Consider the following 20118-nt stretch of genomic DNA (forward strand, 5'->3'; position numbering starts at 1 on the left):
GTTACCATTGGGAAAGATGACCACTGCTATCCAAATGTCCATGATTAATTTGTTAACATCCCTATGTAATTTCTATTTGAACAACCAACAACCAAAATGTTGGCTTTTGTGGGGACCTAAACAAATTAAGCACTTAAGCCACAAAAGAGGCAGTGACTGACACTAGAGTGTGTGGTTTGTTAATCTTTCTGCGTGTCCTTTTCAACATATGGGTGGGTGGGTGTTTGGCCCCAAGGACAATGCCATCTTGCACGATTTTGACTCCTCAACTTTCCACAAGATTATTCTGAAGCTTCCACTGTAGTACATTCTTGCACCAAAATTCCTAACTGTTTTCAGCATGTGACTAGTGCTGATAACTGTCAACTGAGTGCTGGTTGGGTGACTAATATGACAAATTCTGTCTCTTAATTTCTTAGCATGTGGACTTTCAAATTCAATTGCATTGTCTTGTCAAGACAGATGTTTGGCAACCAAATCTGCATCAATGTGAGTTATACATACTTATTTGTGCGAGAAGGCCAACTACTGCCCAATCTGAACTGTCTGGTTTACATATTACATACACTTCTCTAATATAACATATATGTACTATTTATACATTCCATATTTAAATACAACCCATATTGCTATACATGACATATTTTATACATGACATATTTATATATTAGCAAATATATACGAGTGACGAGTCCCCTTGTTTGATTCACATGGGCAGCATTACAGCACATACTAATTTCTATTTAGTCAGATCTACTTTAGTCATACCATAAAAGCACTTATAGTAAAACAAGGTGTTTGAAAGCTCTGCACTTGGCTCTCGATGAATACTCTACCCAACAAAAGTGCATAGTGAATAAACAGATGAAGGTGCAGGCCACAGTTTTTTTTAGTATTATCAATGTCTAATGTATTAATTGTACCACTGTCCATCCAATGAAAGCTGCTATTTCTGTAGCATAAGTGTCTTTCATGGATGCTTTGTTACACTCCTAATTTATTGTATGCCTAGTCTTTGAAGTTTTTTTTATGGGTGCACTCCATCTTCGTCGATCATCATCTAAATTTATTTCTATTGTGCCATCAAATTATGTTGCACATTACAATTGGGTATCTATCTACTTCTCTATATCTCTACTAGTGTGCATATTCTTTCAATATTTTATTATAGGTGCAGTCCAACTTCATCTATTTAGTTTGATCAATGTCTAACTGTATTATTTCTACCACTGTCCATCCAATGAACGCTGCCTGTTTCTGGAGCATAAGTGTCTATGATGGATGTATAGATTGTCAGCTTGTGAGCAGGGCCCTATTACCTCTTTTTCTGTTTTACCCAATAGGGTTTATTACTGTGTTTGTCCCCAATTATAAAGCGCTATGGAATTTGCTGGTGCTATATAAATAAATGTTGATGAAGATGATGCTCTGTTACGCTCTTTCTTGATTATGAAGTAGATAAGAGAGAAGAGAGGTATCATGAAAGTAATCCCCTTGTTCTTTCTTTGCTCCTCCGTGAAGTAATTATACAATTGAGAAATTTATTGTATGCCTAGTCTTTGAAGTTTTTTCTTGTTGGTGCACTCCACCTTCGTTGATCATCATCCAAGTTTATTTATATAGCGTCGTCAAATTCTGTTACACTTTACAATTGATATTTATCTACTTCTCTAAATCTGTATATGTATTATTTATAGATTCCATATTGATATGCATTCCATATTGATATAGATGACATTATTATACATGACATATTTATATACTTGCAAATATATTAAAGTGACAAGTCCCCTTCTGCCTCACAGCACTGAGGTCATGAGTTCAATTCCCAATCATGGCCTTATCTGTATGGAGTTTGTATGCTCTCCCCATGTTTGCGTGGAGTTCCAAAAAACTGGTCTGTGTGTGTGTGTGTGTGTGTGTGTTAGGGAATTTAGACTGTAAGCTCCTATTGGGCAGGGACTGATGTGAGTTCTTCGTACAGTGCGTGCGGAATTAGTGGCACTTTATAAATAGCTGCTGCTGATGATGATGATGATGGCCAGCATTACGGCACAAATTTGTATTCAACCAGATCTACCTTACTCAAACCATAAAAAGCACTTATAGTAAAAGAAGGTGTTTGAAAGCTCGACACTTGGCTCCCGATAAATACTCTACGCAACGATAAGTACATATAAAAGTTTAGGGAGGATATTCATTTTGACAGCATTGATATGGACTATCCAGGAGATATAGTGTAATGACCACATAGTAAGGTCCAATTTAATTTGGGAGATAATGCTTGGAAAGTTAGCTTGGAAGAGTTTTTCAGCCAGATCTCACTTACTCATACCATAAATAAGTACTTTAGTAAATGTAATAAAACAAGGTGTTTGAAAGCTCTACTCTTGGGTCCCGGTGAATACTCTACCCAACGATAAGTGCGTTGTACAGAAATAGACGAAGGTGCAGACCACCTTCGTTAATTTAGTTTTATCAATGTCTGTATTAACCGTATTAATTCTACCACTGTCCATCAGGGACAAGAATATTGTGTGTGGCTGCAGGCAGCCCACACCTGCTGGGGGGGGGGGGGGGGGGCAATTGCCACTGGTCCATGGTTAGTCTGTTCCAGCATTAGTGTGTGTCAATCTCTAAAAATCCACCAGAACATTAAATACAGAACATGTGACTGTGATCAGGGTGATTGAAGAAGTGGACCTCACTTTAAACAGAAGACACTACCTGGAAGTCCTTATTGTGCTATCCTAAACCTTTACTACATTCTGCTAAATCTAATCAAGAAAGTAACTGTGTCTTTAATGAGGGATCCCTGTGACTTGATCACCCAATTCTGCAAACAAGGAGAGTTAGGGTACTGCCATTGATGGGCTATAGATAAACTTGTAAGTGGTTAGTTCTATAAAATGAGTGATTGTGGACAGAAGTGCTACCTCCGGGCATGGTCTATTTCACACATTACATGTATATTACTAACTGATCTCCCTAATGTGTTATAGGGACTGATGATGAAAAATCTCCTTTTACATAAATCTGATTAAGAAACCTAGTGGAAACGTAGGAGCAGAGCGAAATGTCCCAGGTGAAGAAAGTCAACTGAGATTGTACTGTTCGTGCAGGTGAAGCTTTTTTACTGTCAATGATCCCAACATATCCCAAGTACATGTTATGTGTCAGAAGGTTCCACTAGATGGACCTTAAGAGTGTCCACATTCCTCTCATTACTCCTGTTGTTATATATATCTCAATCAATCCATCTGTCTCATATCCATCTATCTATCTATATATACAAATATACACATATATATATATCTCAATCAATCCATCTGTCTCATATCCATCTATCTATCTATCTATCTATCTATATATACAAATATACACATATATATATATATATATATATATATATATATATATATATATATATATATTATATATATATATATATCTATCGTATCTATCTATCTAATCTACCTCATATATGTCTGTCACTCTACCTATCTCATATCTATCTATCTATCTAAATAGATAGATATGAGATAGATAGATAGATAGATACATAGATAGATAGATAGATAGATAGATAGATAGATATAGGATAAATAGAGATATAGATTTAGGATAGATAGATAGATAGATAGATAGCACTGGGGTCATGAGTTCAATTCCCGACCATGGCCTTATCGGTGTGGAGTTTGTATGTTCTCCGTGCGTTTGCGTGGGTTTCCTCCGGGTGCTCTGGTTTCCTCCCACTCTCCAAAAACATACTGGTAGGTTAATTGGCTGCTATCTAAATTGACCCTAGTCTCTCCCTCTCTGTCTGTCTGTGTCTGTGTGTGAGTGTGTGTCTATATTAGGGAATTTAGACTGTAAGCTCCAATGGGGCAGGGACTGATGTGAATGAGTTCTCTGTTCAGCACTGCGGAATTAGTGGCGCTAAATAAATAAATGATGATGATGATAGATAGATAGATTTAGTATAGATAGATAGATAGATTTAGGATAGATAGATGCATAGATAGTTAGATAGATAGATAGATAGATAGATAGATAGATAGATAGATAGATAGATAGATATAGGATAGATAGATAGATAGATAGATCGATTTAGGATAGATATTTACATAGATAGATAGATCGATAGATAGATAGATGATAGATATATAGATAGATAGATAGATAGATAGATAGATAGATAGATAGATAGATTTAGGATAGATAGATACATAGATAGATAGATAGATAGATAGATAGATAGATTTAGGATAGATAGATAGATTTAGGATAGATAGATAGATTTAGGATAGATAGATACATAGATAGATAGATAGATAGATAGATAGATAGATAGATTTAGGATAGATAGATGGATACATAGATAGATTGATAGATAGATAGATAGATAGATAGATAGATAGATAGATAGATAGATAGATTTAGGATAGATAGATACATAGATAGATAGATGATAGATAGATAGATAGATAATAGATAGATAGATAGATGATAGATAGATAGATAGATAGATAGATAGATAGATAGATAGAGGATAGATAGATAGATAGATAGATAGATAGATAGATAGATAGATAGATAGATAGATAGATAGATAACATAGTAACACAGTTGATGAGGTTGAAAAAAGACATCAGTCCATCAAGTTTAACCTATTTTGAATCTGCTGCGATCCCTCACTTATATTTGAAATTGATCCAGATTAAGCAACCTCCAATCTGTTTCAGCCAGGAAAAATACCTCCATACCAAATATTGTAGTCCTATTTTTTTCCCTTTCACTACTATCCTTCATTTTAATTAACATCGTATCCCTGGATACACTTTTCATCTGGACCTGGAGCTTTATTTATCTTAACATTCTTCAGTCGCCTTTGGACTTCTTCCTTTGTCAGCCAGGTATTAATTAATGGTTTAGTTTCATTCCCGTTTTTATGTATTATTCCTGCCATTTGTTCCTCTCTAGTAAATTCTGAAGAAAAGAAAGTGTTTAATACCTCTGCTTTTTCCTTAGTATCATTTATCAATTCACCCATCTCACTTCTTAGGGGTCCTATATTATATTTTTTAATCCTTTTTCCATTGATATATTTAAAAATCTTTTTGTTTTTTGGGGGTTTTTCTTACTTTCTTTTGCAACTTGTTTTTCATTTTCTAATTTAGCCAATCTAATTTCCTTTTTGCATGTTTTATTACATTCCTTGTACCTATGGAAGGACTCCTCTGACCCTTCAGACTTAAACAATTTAAATGCACGCTTCTTCCTTTGCATTTCTTCCTTTACCTTTTTATTTAGCCACATTGGTTTAGTCTGGATTCTTTTACATTTGTTTCCTATAGGAATGAACTTATACGTGTATGCTTCCAACAACATTTTAGACAGCCCACTTTTCTTCCGTGTTTTTTCCTTCAAAAAATTTTGTCCCAGTCTATGCACTTTATAGACTCCTTTAGCATATTAAAATTTGCCTTTCTAAAGTTTAAAGTGCAAGTTGATCCCTTATACTGTTGCTTCTGGAAACTAATTTCAAATGAGACCATATTATGATCACTATTTCCCAAATTTTCCCTTACTTGAAAATTTGATGTTAAGTTTACATTATTTGTTATTACTAGTTCCAATATAGTCTGGTTTCTAGTTGGCCTCTCTACTAATTTGGACATGTAATGATCTTTTAGCGTGCTCAGAAACCTATTTCCCCTAGCTGTACCGCAGGTCTCAGTACTCCAAGCAATATCCGGATAATTATAATCCCCCAAAATCAAAACTTGACCTAGTTGTGTAGCCTTTTCAATGTGCTGTAGAAGTTGGGCTTCCTCAATCATACTAATATCTGGCGGTTTATAGCATATCCCTATCAGCAACTTCTCTGAACTTTTTCCTCCGCTGGATATTTCCACCCACAATGCCTCTATATTATCACCAATACTTTCATAAATAACTTCAGATAGATAGATAGACAGACAGACAGACCGACAGACATATATCTAGATAGATAGATAGATTATATAGTGTATTACAGAAACATCTTACATGGACACAGGTGGTTTTGGTAGAGACTATCAGAAGACAATATAAGTACAGTTAAGGTGAACGTTGTCTGACTTACCGGTGAGAGTGAGGAGACACAGGAGAGCTGAACACATGATGATGACTGAGAGACGTCTTTACATGTCAGGCTGCCACGGAGGGACGCCCCATTGTAGGATATAAGATATAAGTTGGTGACTGCAGAAATGAAAGTTTCCTTTTTCTTACCTCAAATTTCCTGTACAGAGCAACAGAAGTGTTTTACATTTTATTATATCATTTAGAATTAGAGCAAATAGTAAATCATTATGGGAAGTGCATTTTTGCTCCTAGCAAAGCTCTGTTTTTGTGGCCAAATTTAAAATGTGTAGACAGATTTAGGGTTGGGAAGGGAAATGCTGGCAGTACTGTAAGTCACAGTGTAAGGATAAAGCTGTCCAGCATCTGTGTGCTACATGTACACACAGCCAGTATTTTCCCTGCATGCAGAAATATAGCTACATATGGACCTCTTGCATTGCAACATGGTTTGTCTGACTGGATATGCACTCTCTTAGTTGTATGCTGTACACAGTTTTTTTGATTTTAGGAACTGTATACCTAAATAGAAATCTTCGGGAAGGATGATGTAAGATGTATTTTCTAGGTATACCCTGTCGTTACAGAAAGGAGACAGCGAGTAGAAAACAACGACAATTAAATATAACAAACTACAGAGTCAAACGGGCGCTCCACTCAAATGCTGCTAGTAGCTACCCCAGGGCGATACACCTAATGTCCCAAAGCATTCAAAACTACAATATCATGAGGAACTGACAAGCGCTTCTGTATACACCAAAAGGGATAATCAAATCAAATGTTTATAACAAACAATCTTGTCCAGATATTTTGAACTCAGAGATCATATCAGTCCTGATCTCATGAAATATTACTTACTAGACTTCATACTTCATAAAGCCAAGTGGACTCCAAACAAGATCAATATTTTCCACCACGCCTCAAAAGCCAGCAATCCTCTAACTACCTCTTAGTCGGTGTCCGGAAGGTTCAACGATACCACTGCTCCTTCGGTTTCAGCTGTGTATCCTTACCTTCGGCATCCGAATAGATAGGCACTCCCACCACTATTAACATGTGCGTCCTCTCATTGGTCCCAGGTCATGTAAGGGGATGTAAAAAACCGCACATAGCGTAATACCTTCAGATAAAAAGCTTTTCATTTATTATTCAGTCATGATAAAAATGACTAAAATTGGACCCGTACCATGTTCACAGTAATCTCTCTCTGTATCAAGGTGGATATACGCCACAGCGAGCATACTCAGAAACGGGATCGGTTTCATCGCTCCTTACCTCGTCTGACCCCTCAGTTTCACTCTCGAATCCACTTCTGAGGAACCCATGCAACTAGGCCACTCTCGCTTTTCTCAGGAGGAAAGTGACAGACGCATCAGAAACCACCTCTGTCTTTATTGTGGAGAACCTGGTCACCTCCTCTCTTCATGTTCCAAGAGACTGGGAAATGCCCTATCCTAGGATCCAGGTCCCTTACCCCCTTCTCCCTAAGACTTTACAGATTTCTTATGCCTGTAGTTCTTTTTTCTCCAAATGGCCCCCAGCAATTGTCAGCCTTTGTGGATTCTGTATCCGCTGGAAACTTCATATCCACCGAGTTGGCCTCCAATCTCCATCTCTCCATTCATCTTTTGCCACAGCCTTTGGCTCTGACAGCGTTAGACAGTCCAGTATGGCTGTCGGTAGGAGCTCTCCACTCTGAATAGATAAGTTTCCTAATTCTTCCACATTCCATTAACCAGGTGATTTTGGGACTACCTTGGCTCAAGGTTCATTCACCGCAGTTAGACTGGATTCGCGCTCAGGTCATCTCCTGGGGTCGTACCTGCAAGCATCAGTGCCTATCTTCGGTACTTTCTTCTAGGACTTCCATTCCTTGGCTCGCTTCCACTTCTCAGCCAATTCTTCCTGAGTTCTGTACGGATTATCTGGATGTCTATAGCAAGGCAGGTGCTGAGTCTTTGCCACCTCACCCGCCCTGTGACTGCACCATCAACCTTATACTTTGTGGGAGGATTCCTAGGGCCATAGTATTTCCTCTATCCTTACCAGAGATTCAGGCCATGGTCGATTACATTTACGAAAATCTTGAAAGTTTTATCCGTAAATCTACTTTTCCCACTGGTGCAGGATTCTTTTTTGTTAAAACGAAAGATGGGTCTCTCAAGCCTTGTATTGATTACCGTAAATTTAATGCCATAACGATTAAGAATCGCTATCCTCTTCCTCTTATATCGGAGCTCTTCGAATGCATCTGTGGAGCCCAGATTTTTATTAAATTAGACCTCAGGGGAGCCTACAACCTGATTCGGATTTGTCATGGCGACAAATGGAATACCGCCTTTAACACCAAGGATGGGCACTACGAGTACCATGTTATGCCCTTTGGACTCTGCAATGGCCCAGCGGTCTTCCAGCAATTTATTAACAAGATTTTTAGAGACCTATTGTATCTATCTGTGGTTGTCTACCTTGAAGACATTCTGATCTTTTTTCAAGACATTTCCTTGTACCGAGAACACGTCAAAGTAGCTCTGTCCCAACCCCGAGAGAACCGGCTGTATTGCAAGTTAGAAAAGTGACTATTTGAACACTCACAGGTACCTTTCCTTGGATACTTAATTTCTGGCATGGGATTACAGGTGGACCCCAAGAAAGTGGGGGCTATTCTCGGTTGTGCTTAAAGCCACTCAGCGTTTCATCGATTTCAGTAATTATTACCAACAGTTCATCAAAAACTTTTCCTTCTTAATCGCACCTTTCACTTCTCTCACTTGCAAAGGGGGACAAGTTAAAGACTGGCCTCAGGAGGAAATTTTTTCCTTTAAATCCTTAAAAGAGGCTTTTGCAGCTGCTCCCATACTAAAGACAACTTGACCAGGACCAAACGTTTTATCTAGAGATGTTCACTGACCCCTGTGTTTTGGTTTTGGTCTTGGATCTGGATTAAGTTCGTGTTTTGGTTTTGATTTTGGCAAAACCACCCTCACATGTTTTGGTTTTGGACCTGTATTTTTTAGGGAAAAGTTAAATATGCTAAAATCACATAATTTTGTTCTTTTTTTGTTCCTACATTATTGTTAACCTCAATAACGCTAATTTCCAGTCATTTCCAGTCAATTTTGATGACCTCACTGGTCACAATATTATTTTCATCCTCTTACGACAAAGACTACCTTGAGCTGGGTGGATGGTAAGCGACAGAGTAATGACACAAACACACGGCAGTTCATAGCACATCTAGGACACATTACCACACAGCAGTGGCCGAACAAAAAAGAAAAGTGTTGCAAGATGGAATTGTCCTTGGGCTCTCTCACCCACCCTTATGTAAGATATTCAAAAGGACATGTACAGTTTCACAAGGCAAGCACTCCAGCGACAAGGAGTGCCACTTTTGTAGCTGAAGTGCTTGGTTTGTTTGGGCTCCCCACAAAACAAGCTACCAGTAGCTTAGCTGCCTTAAGCCCAACAGTGCTGTCAATGAACTCTACATTATTAAACCATGTCTGATCGTCCTGCATCTTTAATCTCCTTCTCCTCTCTGGATACCTCCCTCTCATCCCTGAAGAACTGCCAAACTTATGTAGACACAGGAATGGATATTACAACTGGAGAGGCATTAGATCTGCTTCAGTCAGACTGTGACACGGAACATGTGGGCTGCATTGAATCTGTCATGTTGGAATATGCTGCATTGCACAGAGATTTAAACCAATATATAGACGCAGTTGAGGAGACCGTACTTAAGTTAAAACGTGACCTACTACATGAGATCCTGGATTTAAGAGAGCTTGTACACGAGAGATACACTGTGCTTCAGAAGAATAATACAGAGGAGGCCCTGAGGCAGGATGATAAATATGTCCAGTTTAAAGAGCATTTAAGAGACCTGAGAAAACAAGTTAGTGTGTCACCGGCCCCTGCAGACGAAGAGATTGCCATCACCCAGAGCACTCCTATAACACAATTGGAGATTGTAAACCCAGTGAAAAGCAAAGTATGTGGTCAAATGTATGAGAGATAAGCAATTTTAAGGATTATTGAAAAAAAGCTTCAGAAGGGTAAATCCTCCAGGTGTCCAAAAATTGTCTGTGATCCCTCTGACGTGAGTATATCGGATCTTGTTCCAAACAATGCACTAAAAAGAGCCATTGACATTCACAGCAAAAAGCAAGGTCATCACTGAGCATAGAATCTGACTTAATCCCCCAAAAAATAAAATATGGTTAGGTATCTTTGACATAAAGTGCAGATTACAAATACTGATGCAAAGTGGAAGGTTTGAGTAATACACATACACGTCTATTTAGACATCCATGCTTACATTACTTCTGCAAGCAACGTTGTTCTTTGTTAATAAAACTGTTGTCTTTATACCATTAAATAATTATAATAATCCTCCACCATTTTTTGGATGTTGATAGTTAAGTTTTAGGATCAGGTGGAGTTACAGCAGAGGTGTCACAGTTTTTGGTCAATTCTTTTACAGTAGACCAGACCAGATGTTAAAATTTTGTGCTAAGTCATCTGCATCATCAATAGGTGTCTGAGGTTTAAAAAGCACACAACAGTATACAGGGCCACCATCAGGGGGGTACGGGGGGTACTGTTGTACCGGGCCCGGGCTCACCAGGGGGCCCGGTACAACAGCTCAGCACAGATTTACCTGGGGCCCGCCGCTGGTCTCCGCTATTCTGTCTTCAGCCTGGCTGTCACCGTGACAGTCAGGCACCAGGATCCGATTGCAGGGGTGGAGGATTCATTCCCCCTGCGATCATGTGCTCTGCCTCTGACAGATCACATGATCGCAGGGGGAATGATTCCTCCACCCCTGCGATCGGATCCTGGTGCCTGGATCCTGGTGCCTGGCTGTCACGGTGACAGCCAGGCTGAAGACAGAATAGCGGAGACCAGCGGCGGGCCCCAGGTAAGTATGTGTTGCTCATGGGGGAGCGCTCATGGGGGGGCCCGGGTGGCATGGGGGCCCGTACTGGGCCCGATTTTTTCTGAAGGCGGCCCTGACAGTATATAGCACATATAGGTAACATTGGCACACAGCGGTAGCTGAAAGGAAAAGTGGTGTAAAATGGAATGGGCTTTGGTCCCTCCCACCCACCCTTATGTTGGATCTTAAAAAGGACATGTACAGTTTAACAAACCAAGCACTTCAGCTACAAGGAGCCACATTTAAGGCTGATGTGCTTGGTTTGTTTGGGCTCCCACAAAACAAGCTAACAATGGGCTTAAGCCACCTAAGTTAACAGTGCTCTTAATGAACTCTACTGTGGCAAGATGTTGTAGTTATCTTCCTCAGCCTCATCCTCAACCAGACTATTCTTCAGATCTCCCGTTTAACCTCACTACTCGGCTGGTTCTGACCCGGATTTATTGACTACGTCCACTTCTGTCGCTACACTGGTGGCTATCTTAAAGAACTACGACCTGCGCACCCTCTTGCAGCGAAGCCCAAACTCAATTACGGGAGTCCCTGGTGAACCCCGGGGGTGCATTAGACTCCGCACCTCCCTGCTTAGCAGTGCAAATACTGGCTAGTGATTACTCTGTAGCTCGTGACAGCTGCATTTTGCTGAAAATGCAGTAAGGGTCCAATTCATCTTTGAGCACAAAGGACCCTTTCTACAACCTGCAATTTAATGGTGGAATGTGGAGGAATCTGGGTATATGCACATAGGCAATGTACAGTGAGAGCGTGCCAAGTACGAGCACAGATTCAAGCATTGGGCATCTCTAAGGTGCGTGATTTGTTGTCGTATCACTTGCACCAGCTACAGGTCAGGTGTAAGTGTTGATTACTAGGGATGATGGATGTGTATGCAGCTATAATATGTGTTTGCTATCAGAAGCAACTGTAAAAATGTGCTTTATGTACAGTAGACATTCATAACATCCTAATAAATGCATATTAGGGGAAAATTAATAAAATAAAACACTTTTTTAATGTTTTGTCATTAATGACTATAATATTAACAGGTAACAATAATTGATTTTTTTTTTATTTTGTGCGTTCTTTTATGACTTGATATTCAACATATGTATTGAACATCTTTTGAAGTGACTTGTCTGTTATAGCACTGCGGACCTTGATCCATATTCATCAACAGATATATCTTCACATCTGCTCCTTGTTGAATACTGACATTAATAGCCCCAATTTATCAAGGGGTGTCATAATGTGTCTGGAGAGGTGTCATAATGTGTCTAGGGGGATGTTGTGATTTGTCTGGGGGTGTAATAATGTGTCTTGGTGGCCCTGAGCAATGTGCAATGGGTCATAAATAGACCCTTGTGTTTCTCAATGTGGGGGAATAAACCTCTAGATTGGCGTGAGGAGCAGAGGTTTTCGCATGCTGCACTTTAGAGGAATTGAACGCTAACAATTCCATTGTGCATTGAGTGCCTGGCAGTAAATCACAAGGTTTAGCGCAATGAGCTTTGAGCTGGAGCATTGCAGAGAGCGGAGGAGATAGCAGATGATATCCAGGAGAGGTAAGGGGCTGCCCTACGCTTTGTCTGCATTCCCTTTGATGCCCAACTTAAGGAGCCTCCCCAAAGGGGGTGCCTGCAGCAGAAAGATCACCCACCTGGAGCACCAGGCAGATCATTATTAAATCAATGCTATAATTTATTCTGTGAAAATATCACATTTTGCAACACGATTAAGACTCAAACTGGAATGAAGCCGGAGGTGTCATTGTGTAGCAGGTAGCCTGCACTGGGTACAGAGTACTGGGCTGCCAAGGACGGAGTCTCTATATCCCAGCTATGGCACACAGAGACAGACCAGCAGGCACCTACTGCTCCTATCCCCTGCAGTCTCTATAATCAAGCAGGAACTGCAGCACAGAGCAGTTTTAAATATTCCATCCCAGCGCAGTGCAGCGAATAAACTGATGCCACAGAGGGGGCCGGAAATTTAAAATGGATTCTGCAACAGCTACCTCTGGCAGTGCCAGGGCTATTAATGGTACTGTTTGCCATTACTCCCAGCCCCAATAAACAAACAAGCCCCACTGTAGACGGTAACTAGGGCTAAATCATCTCCAACTTTGCAAAGAAAATAACTAAGTGAGGGAGAAGTCAGCCATATTTGTACTCTCAGGTGAAGTCATTTAGTGTACACCCAGCACACACCTCTATCTGACATGTGCGAAGCTATGAAATCCCCTCTCTAAAATTTGCCAGGATTTACCTAATTGAAGAAAACTATAACTTTTTAAAAAATCTAACCCCTCCCAAAAGCACTCCACTGTCACAATAGCTTTCTAACAACACAAAGACCTAGGGCAAATGTATCAACCTGCGATTTGAGTTTTTCAGTGATTTTCTCAGGCGAGTTTAAACTAGAGATGGTCACTGACCCCCGTGTTTTGGATTTGGATTCGGTTTTGGATCTGGATTACCGTCGTATTTTGGTTTTGGTTTTGGTTTTGCAAAACCGCCATTGCGTGTTTTGGTTTTGGTTTTGGTTTTGTTTGGTTTTGTTTTGCTATTTTTTTGGAAAATCCATGTTTTTGGGCCTAAATTAACCCAATTTAGTGCTCCAACTGTTTTAGAGACAAGTAATCTAATTGTTGAGGTAATAAATCATCCAAAAAAACAGTTTAATTCTTCATTGGTAGGCCTATTCTACACACAAAACAGATTGTCTTCCTCTCCATCTATGCATATTGGCAATGCAGCCATCGTCTTTGAGTGTATATTACACCCTACACTTATAGTTAAATATGTAAAGAAATGGAAAAAGCCAGTTTGGTTTCTGTCTCTCAAGGCCCCCCTCCACTTGTATAAAATACCAAAAAATTGAGCCATTATAGACTGTACAATATTAATTGACATGGAGAAAGCCAGTTTGGTTTCTGTCTCTCTAGGCCCCATACACTTGTATAAAATACTAAAAAATTCAGCCATTATAGACTGTACAATATTAATTGACATGGAGAAAGACAGTTTGGGGTCACTCTGTCTCTCTAGGCCCCCCTCCACTTGTATAAAATACCAAAAAATTCAGCTATTATAGACTGTACAATATTAATTGACATGGAAAAAGCCAGTTTGGTTCCTGTCTCTCTAGGCCCCCCTCCACTTGTATAAAATACCCAAAAATTCAGCCATTATAGACTGTACAATATAATGAAAAATGGACAAAGCCAGTTTAGGGTCACTCTGTCTATGACACCCTACCCTTAAGGATAAATTGCCCTAACAGCAGCCTTTCAAGATGGTATGTGATATGGAAATGCCACAAGTCCCTTTCCTCTTTGGGGGTAGATTGCACCCTACACTTACATAGAAAGTTTTAAAAAGATATTATCGGCATCATCTTCAGCTTAATCCTCACCCTCATCAGTGTGTACGTCATCATCACAGACTATCAATTCATCGCCGCTTGAATCCGCCATTAGAGAACAGTCAGTGCTTGGATGTCTTGGATGGTGAAGGCCTTCCTCGTGGAAGATGTAGTTCATTTTTATAAACATCATTTTCTCCACATTTTTGGGAAGTAACCTTCTACGGCGATCACTGACTAAGTTCCCTGCTGTGCTGAACACTCGTTCAGAGTACACACTGGAGGGTGGGCAGCTTAGGTATTGCAAAGCAAGTTTGTACATGGGTTTCCAAATGGCCTGCTTTTCTTCCCAGTAAGGAAAGGGACTGTCTGACATTTCCATATCAACTACCTCTTGAAAGTAATCCTCCACCATCCTTTGCATGTTTATACTCATATTGGATGGAGTTATGGGCAAAGTGACACATTTTTTTGAAAAATCCTTCAAACCAGCCCAGATGTTAAATTGTTCTGGTCTGCCCCCTGTGTCTTCCCTGCTTCTTTTTTGGAAATTTAATTTTTTACGAGCAACAGCTTGAGAAAGTGAAGGAGGACACGTCGTCAAGCCGAGGCCCAGTTCAGCGGCCAACTTGCTGAGCAATAGCTCCTTGCAAAAGTTCACATCTCGCTCATTTACAAGTAAAGACTCAATGTAGGTTTTAAACCTTGGATCAAGCACAGTGGCCAAAACGTACTGATCCGAGTTCAAGATCTTAATAACTCGAGGATCGTTGTGAAGCGAATTAAGTACTTGATCGACAAGGCCAACATACTTTGCTGAATTGCTTGCTTTCAGCTCCTCCTTCATTTTCTCAAGCTGCTTTTCCAATAGTCTAATTAAAGGAATGACTTGGCTCAAACTAGCAGAGTCTGCACTGACCTCACATGTCACAACTTCAAATGGTTTCAGCACCTTCCACAGCACTGAAAGGATTCCCCACTGTGCAAGAGTGAAATACATCCCCCCTCCTTTCCCAATGTCAGGACTTGTGCAATATGCTTGGATGGCTTTGCGCTGTTCCTCCATCCTCTGAAGCATGTACAGGGTGGAATTCCACCGAGTTACCACCTCTTGCTTAAGTTGGTGGCAGGGCAAGTTAAACTGCTCTTGGAGCTGCTGTAATCTCCTACATGCTGTGGCTGAATGCCTGAAATGGCCTGAAATTTTACGGGCCACCGAAAGCATCTCCTGCACCTCACGGTTATTTCGTAGGAAGCTCTGCACCACCAAGTTGATGGTGTAAGCAAAACAGGGAATATGTTGGAAATCACCCAGCTGTAATGCTCGCACTATATTGTTGGCGTTATCTGAAATGACATACCCTGGGGAGAGTCCGAGTGGTATAAGCCATGCATCAATCACATCTCTCAGTTGCGTAACAAATTGTCAGCCGTATGCCTGTTAGTGAAGCCGGTGATACAAAGAGTGGCCTGCCTGTGACAAATGTTACGTAGTGGTGTACATGCTGCTGCTGTTCCTGCTGGTGAAGGTGAATGACCAACCCAGTGGGCTGTCACAGTCATATAGTCTTTGGTTTGGCCACTTCCACTTGTCCACATATCTGTGGTTAAGTGAACAGTGGGCAGAATCGCATTTTTCAGCGCAATCTCTACATTTTTACACACTTTTTGGTATAGTTGTGGAATAGCTTTACGGAAGAAATGGTGTCGCGATGGAATTCTGTAACGCGGACACAAAACCTCAATTAACTGTGAAAAACCAGCTGCGTTTATTGTGGAGATTGGACGCAGATCTAACACTAACATTGCAGCCATGGCGTCTGTGATTCGCTTGGCGACTGGGTGACTGCTGTCATATTTGCTTCCCCTCGCAAATGATTGTTTCACAGTTAATTGCTGAAATGTAGGACTGCTCATTTTATTAACCTGCCTCTGGGATGACGATTCACCCCCAGCAGCAGCAACAGCAGCAGCAGGACTAACGCTTTCTTCAGAGGAATCAATAATAGTGCCGGAGTCATCCAGCCTTAAGTGGGATGCCGGGCTAACTCCGAGCGCTACTGAGGATATTGATGAGGATGGTGTGGTGGGTGTATTTTGTAGCCGTCGGTATGTCGGTGAGCGGAGGGTCTTAGCTGATGAGGGAGTGCTTGTATTCTTTTGGGAAGAACTTTCAGCTTTTCCCAACACTTTGCCATGAACTCTCGTTAAATGGCGTAACATAGACGAGGTTCCAAGATGGTTAAGGTCCCTCCCTCGACTGACTGTGGCTTCACATACACTACAAATGGCTATACAATTGTTGTCTGGATTTGGGTAGAAATAATTCCACACATAAGAAGTGGATTTTTTTGTTTTATGCCCAGGCATGACAATGGCCTTTTTCTTGTCACGTGCCAGAACTGCTGCCACTGGTGCAGGACTTACACAAACAACCTCATCCTCATCAACATCCTCATTAGCGCCCTCGTCGCCTACACAAATCTCCCCCTCATCCTCTTCTAATTCCAAAGTGGCATCCTCAATTTGGGTATCAACGGCTACACTCGGGCTATTAAGGCACACATCAGCAGAATGCTCACGATTAGACATCCCACTGTTGGATGGACTCTCCACAGGGATTGTTGTCATTTGTGAATCAGAGCAAATATTCTCCTGTAATGCCTCACTGTTATCTTGCAGCTCGGCTTTGACGCGTAACAGTAGTTGTGCACCAATTGTAGGCTGGGTAACTTTTTGGGATCTGCCACTAATAGCCAAAGGTGAAGGCCTCATTCTCTCTTTGCCACTGCGTGTGTAGAATGGCATGCTTGCAAATTTTTTTTTGTCGTCACTTAACTTTTGCTCAGTTACACTTCTTTTTCGCTTCAATACAGTAAATTTTTTTTTGGTTTTTGTTTTTTGCACTAATTTGAAAACACTCTGTTGTTTGACATCGCCTTGGCCAGATGACGTACTGGGAACACTAACATCAGGACTGGTGACAGAACCTGGTTGCTCATTCAGATCATATGTGGAATGCTTTGAATCCATTCTGAGCGCAAACCACTGGGGAGTGCTAAAAATTATTTAGTAGATACTGCTGACAGTTATGACTTTTGACAGCCAGAAATATTAATGCACAATTAGGGAGGACACCCCAAAAGCACTGAGGAGTGCTAAAAATTATTTAGTAGATACTGCTGACAGATATGACTTTTGACAGCCAGAAATATTAATGCACAATTAGGGAGGACACCCCAAAAGCACTGAGGAGTGCTAAAAATTATTTAGTAGATACTGCTGACAGATATGACTTTTGACAGCCAGAAATATTAATGCACAATTAGGGAGGACACCCCAAAAGCACTGAGGTGTGCTAAAAAATATTTAGTAGATACTGCTGACAGAAATGACTTTTGACAGCCAGAAATATTAATGCACAATTAGGGAGGACACCCCAAAAGCACTGAGGAGTGCTAAAAATTATTTGGTAGATACTGCTGACAGATATGACTTTTGACAGCCAGAAATATTAATGCACAATTAGGGAGGACACCCCAAAAGCACTGAAGAGTGGTAAAAATTATTTAGTAGATACTGCTGACAGATATGACTTTTGACAGCCAGAAATATTAATGCACAATTAGGGAGGACACCCCAAAAGCACTGAGGAGTGCTAAAAATTATTTAGTAGATACTGCTGACAGATATGACTTTTGACAGCCAGAAATATTAATGCACAATTAGGGAGGACACCCCAAAAGCACTGAGGAGTGCTAAAAATTATTTAGTAGATACTGCTGACAGATATGACTTTTGACAGCCAGAAATATTAATGCACAATTAGGGAGGACACCCCAAAAGCACTGAGGAGTGCTAAAAATTATTTAGTAGATACTGCTGACAGATATGACTTTTGACAGCCAGAAATATTAATGCACAATTAGGGAGGACACCCCAAAAGCACTGAGGAGTGCTAAAAATTATTTAGTAGATACTGCTGACAGATATGACTTTTGACAGCCAGAAATATTAATGCACAATTAGGGAGGACACCCCAAAAGCACTGAGGAGTGCTAAAAATTATTTAGTAGATACTGCTGACAGATATGACTTTTGACAGCCAGAAATATTAATGCACAATTATGGGGGACACCCCAAAAGCGCTGGGGAGTGCCAAATATGAAGAAAAAATAATAAACCTCTATCCTCCTCTCTGCACTAGCGATTTTGGTTAGAGCAATTGCAAGAACAATATTGTATTCTCTGTCCCTGCTCTAATTAGCCTATGACTACACCCTGCTCTCTCCCTCTGTCAAATGGCGATGGATTGCTGTGGAGGCGTGTATTTATAAAGTTGAAGTATCGCGAGAACCGAGCCCCGAGATCCGACGACGTCACAATGACGTTCCGTCTCGATTTGGATTCGGAATGGGCGGGAGAGTACCGAGCTGCTCAGCTCGGTACTCGGATACCCAAAGTTCGGGTGGGTTCGGTTCTCGGAGAACCGGACCCGCCCATCTCTAGTTTAAACCCACTGATGTATGAAAGTGCAAGTTTATCAAAATTGCCATGTTACAAATCGCTGTCCTGACTTTTGTCCACTCTTACAATACAAGTCACCATATGTATGAAGCTGCAATTTTGCAAACTCGTCCAAGTGTGGTGTGAAAATCGCCAGAATCAACATCCTGCTTTGGATAGGAGAGATTAGCAAACACATCAGCTTTCAAATGCTGGCCAATATTAACATAACAGGAGGAACAATGCAAGTTTTAATTATGAGGGTAATCATGATTTCTTGTTTAAATGGGCAAAAATTATTATCAATTATCTTACGGGGCCAAAATTATTTTATGAATAAATTAGTGTCGCCAAATTTCATTACTGATTTTATGTAAGGAAATTTTATTTTATTTTATTATATTATAGGGGCATAGTACTTCATTACCACTGGGGCAACACTTATTATTTTCTGATGGGGACACCATTTAAAGTACATTCTTGTGGCACTACAAGTGGCAGCATGCACTTGTGCCCATGTGCAGCTTGATAAATTTACCCCCTAGCCTTAAAACGCCCTGTGCACTCAGTTACGCTCTCCCTAAAAAACGGAAAAACATGTTACTTTTTGCGCAACAGGAAGAGGAAATTAAGGGCGAGTTTTTCAACTTTAGATTTTTCCAAATTTGTAGTTTTTTTTCCATTTAGCACCCAGAAATGTTTCTGAATTAGTATGCCAAACTTCAGCTTAATAACTCTAATCATTTTTAAGATGTGACCCCTCAAACAGCGTGCCCCCGTCTCTTACAAAATGAACATGGCGCAATGCGATTTATTAGAGTGCCCTTATAATAAACCTTATTTTCCTGACTCTGGAAGTTGCTGAATGTCTGACTCCAGGGTGCTGGCAACGGGTTGACGCTCTCTGATCTGTCCTTATCTTTCCTTCTACAACAATAGTTGACCCTTTCTACAATCAGACAAGAGTTCAGTAGACAGTCCCCCTCGCTGTTACTATAGCAGCCATAGTAGGACACTTCACCACAAACACTCATCATCTAGATGACAATGGCTCCCTCAACTAAGTCATTTCCCAGATGTCCCCTTAACAAGATGATCCCTAGAGCTGAAATAACACATTTACCATAAAAGAAAGACAAATAATACAAATAAAAACACATTATGAGTCTTGGTGAAAT

General features: G+C 40.4%; 1 protein-coding gene and 1 pseudogene across 4 annotated transcripts in view; one reads left to right on the forward strand and one right to left on the reverse strand.

Annotated features, from left to right (window-relative positions):
- The window catches only part of LOC142097798 (uncharacterized), a 105926-nt gene that overhangs the window by 27421 nt on the left and 58387 nt on the right, over positions 1–20118 (reverse strand). For 3 of the 4 annotated variants that reach the window (XM_075180153.1, XM_075180072.1, XM_075180240.1), the window contains one exon: positions 6128–6286. In XM_075180153.1, coding sequence (XP_075036254.1) covers positions 6128–6164 — 37 coding nt within the window. In that variant the 5' untranslated portion in view covers positions 6165–6286. Of the gene's footprint in view, positions 1–6127; positions 6287–6984; positions 8121–20118 lie in introns of those variants that run through there. The other variant, XM_075180331.1, reaches the window with a different exon arrangement.
- Positions 9629–10312, forward strand: LOC142103709 (E3 SUMO-protein ligase NSE2-like; annotated as a pseudogene).

Source organism: Mixophyes fleayi, chromosome 1, assembly GCF_038048845.1.
Source record: "Mixophyes fleayi isolate aMixFle1 chromosome 1, aMixFle1.hap1, whole genome shotgun sequence".
Taxonomy (NCBI): Eukaryota; Metazoa; Chordata; class Amphibia; order Anura; family Limnodynastidae; genus Mixophyes; species Mixophyes fleayi.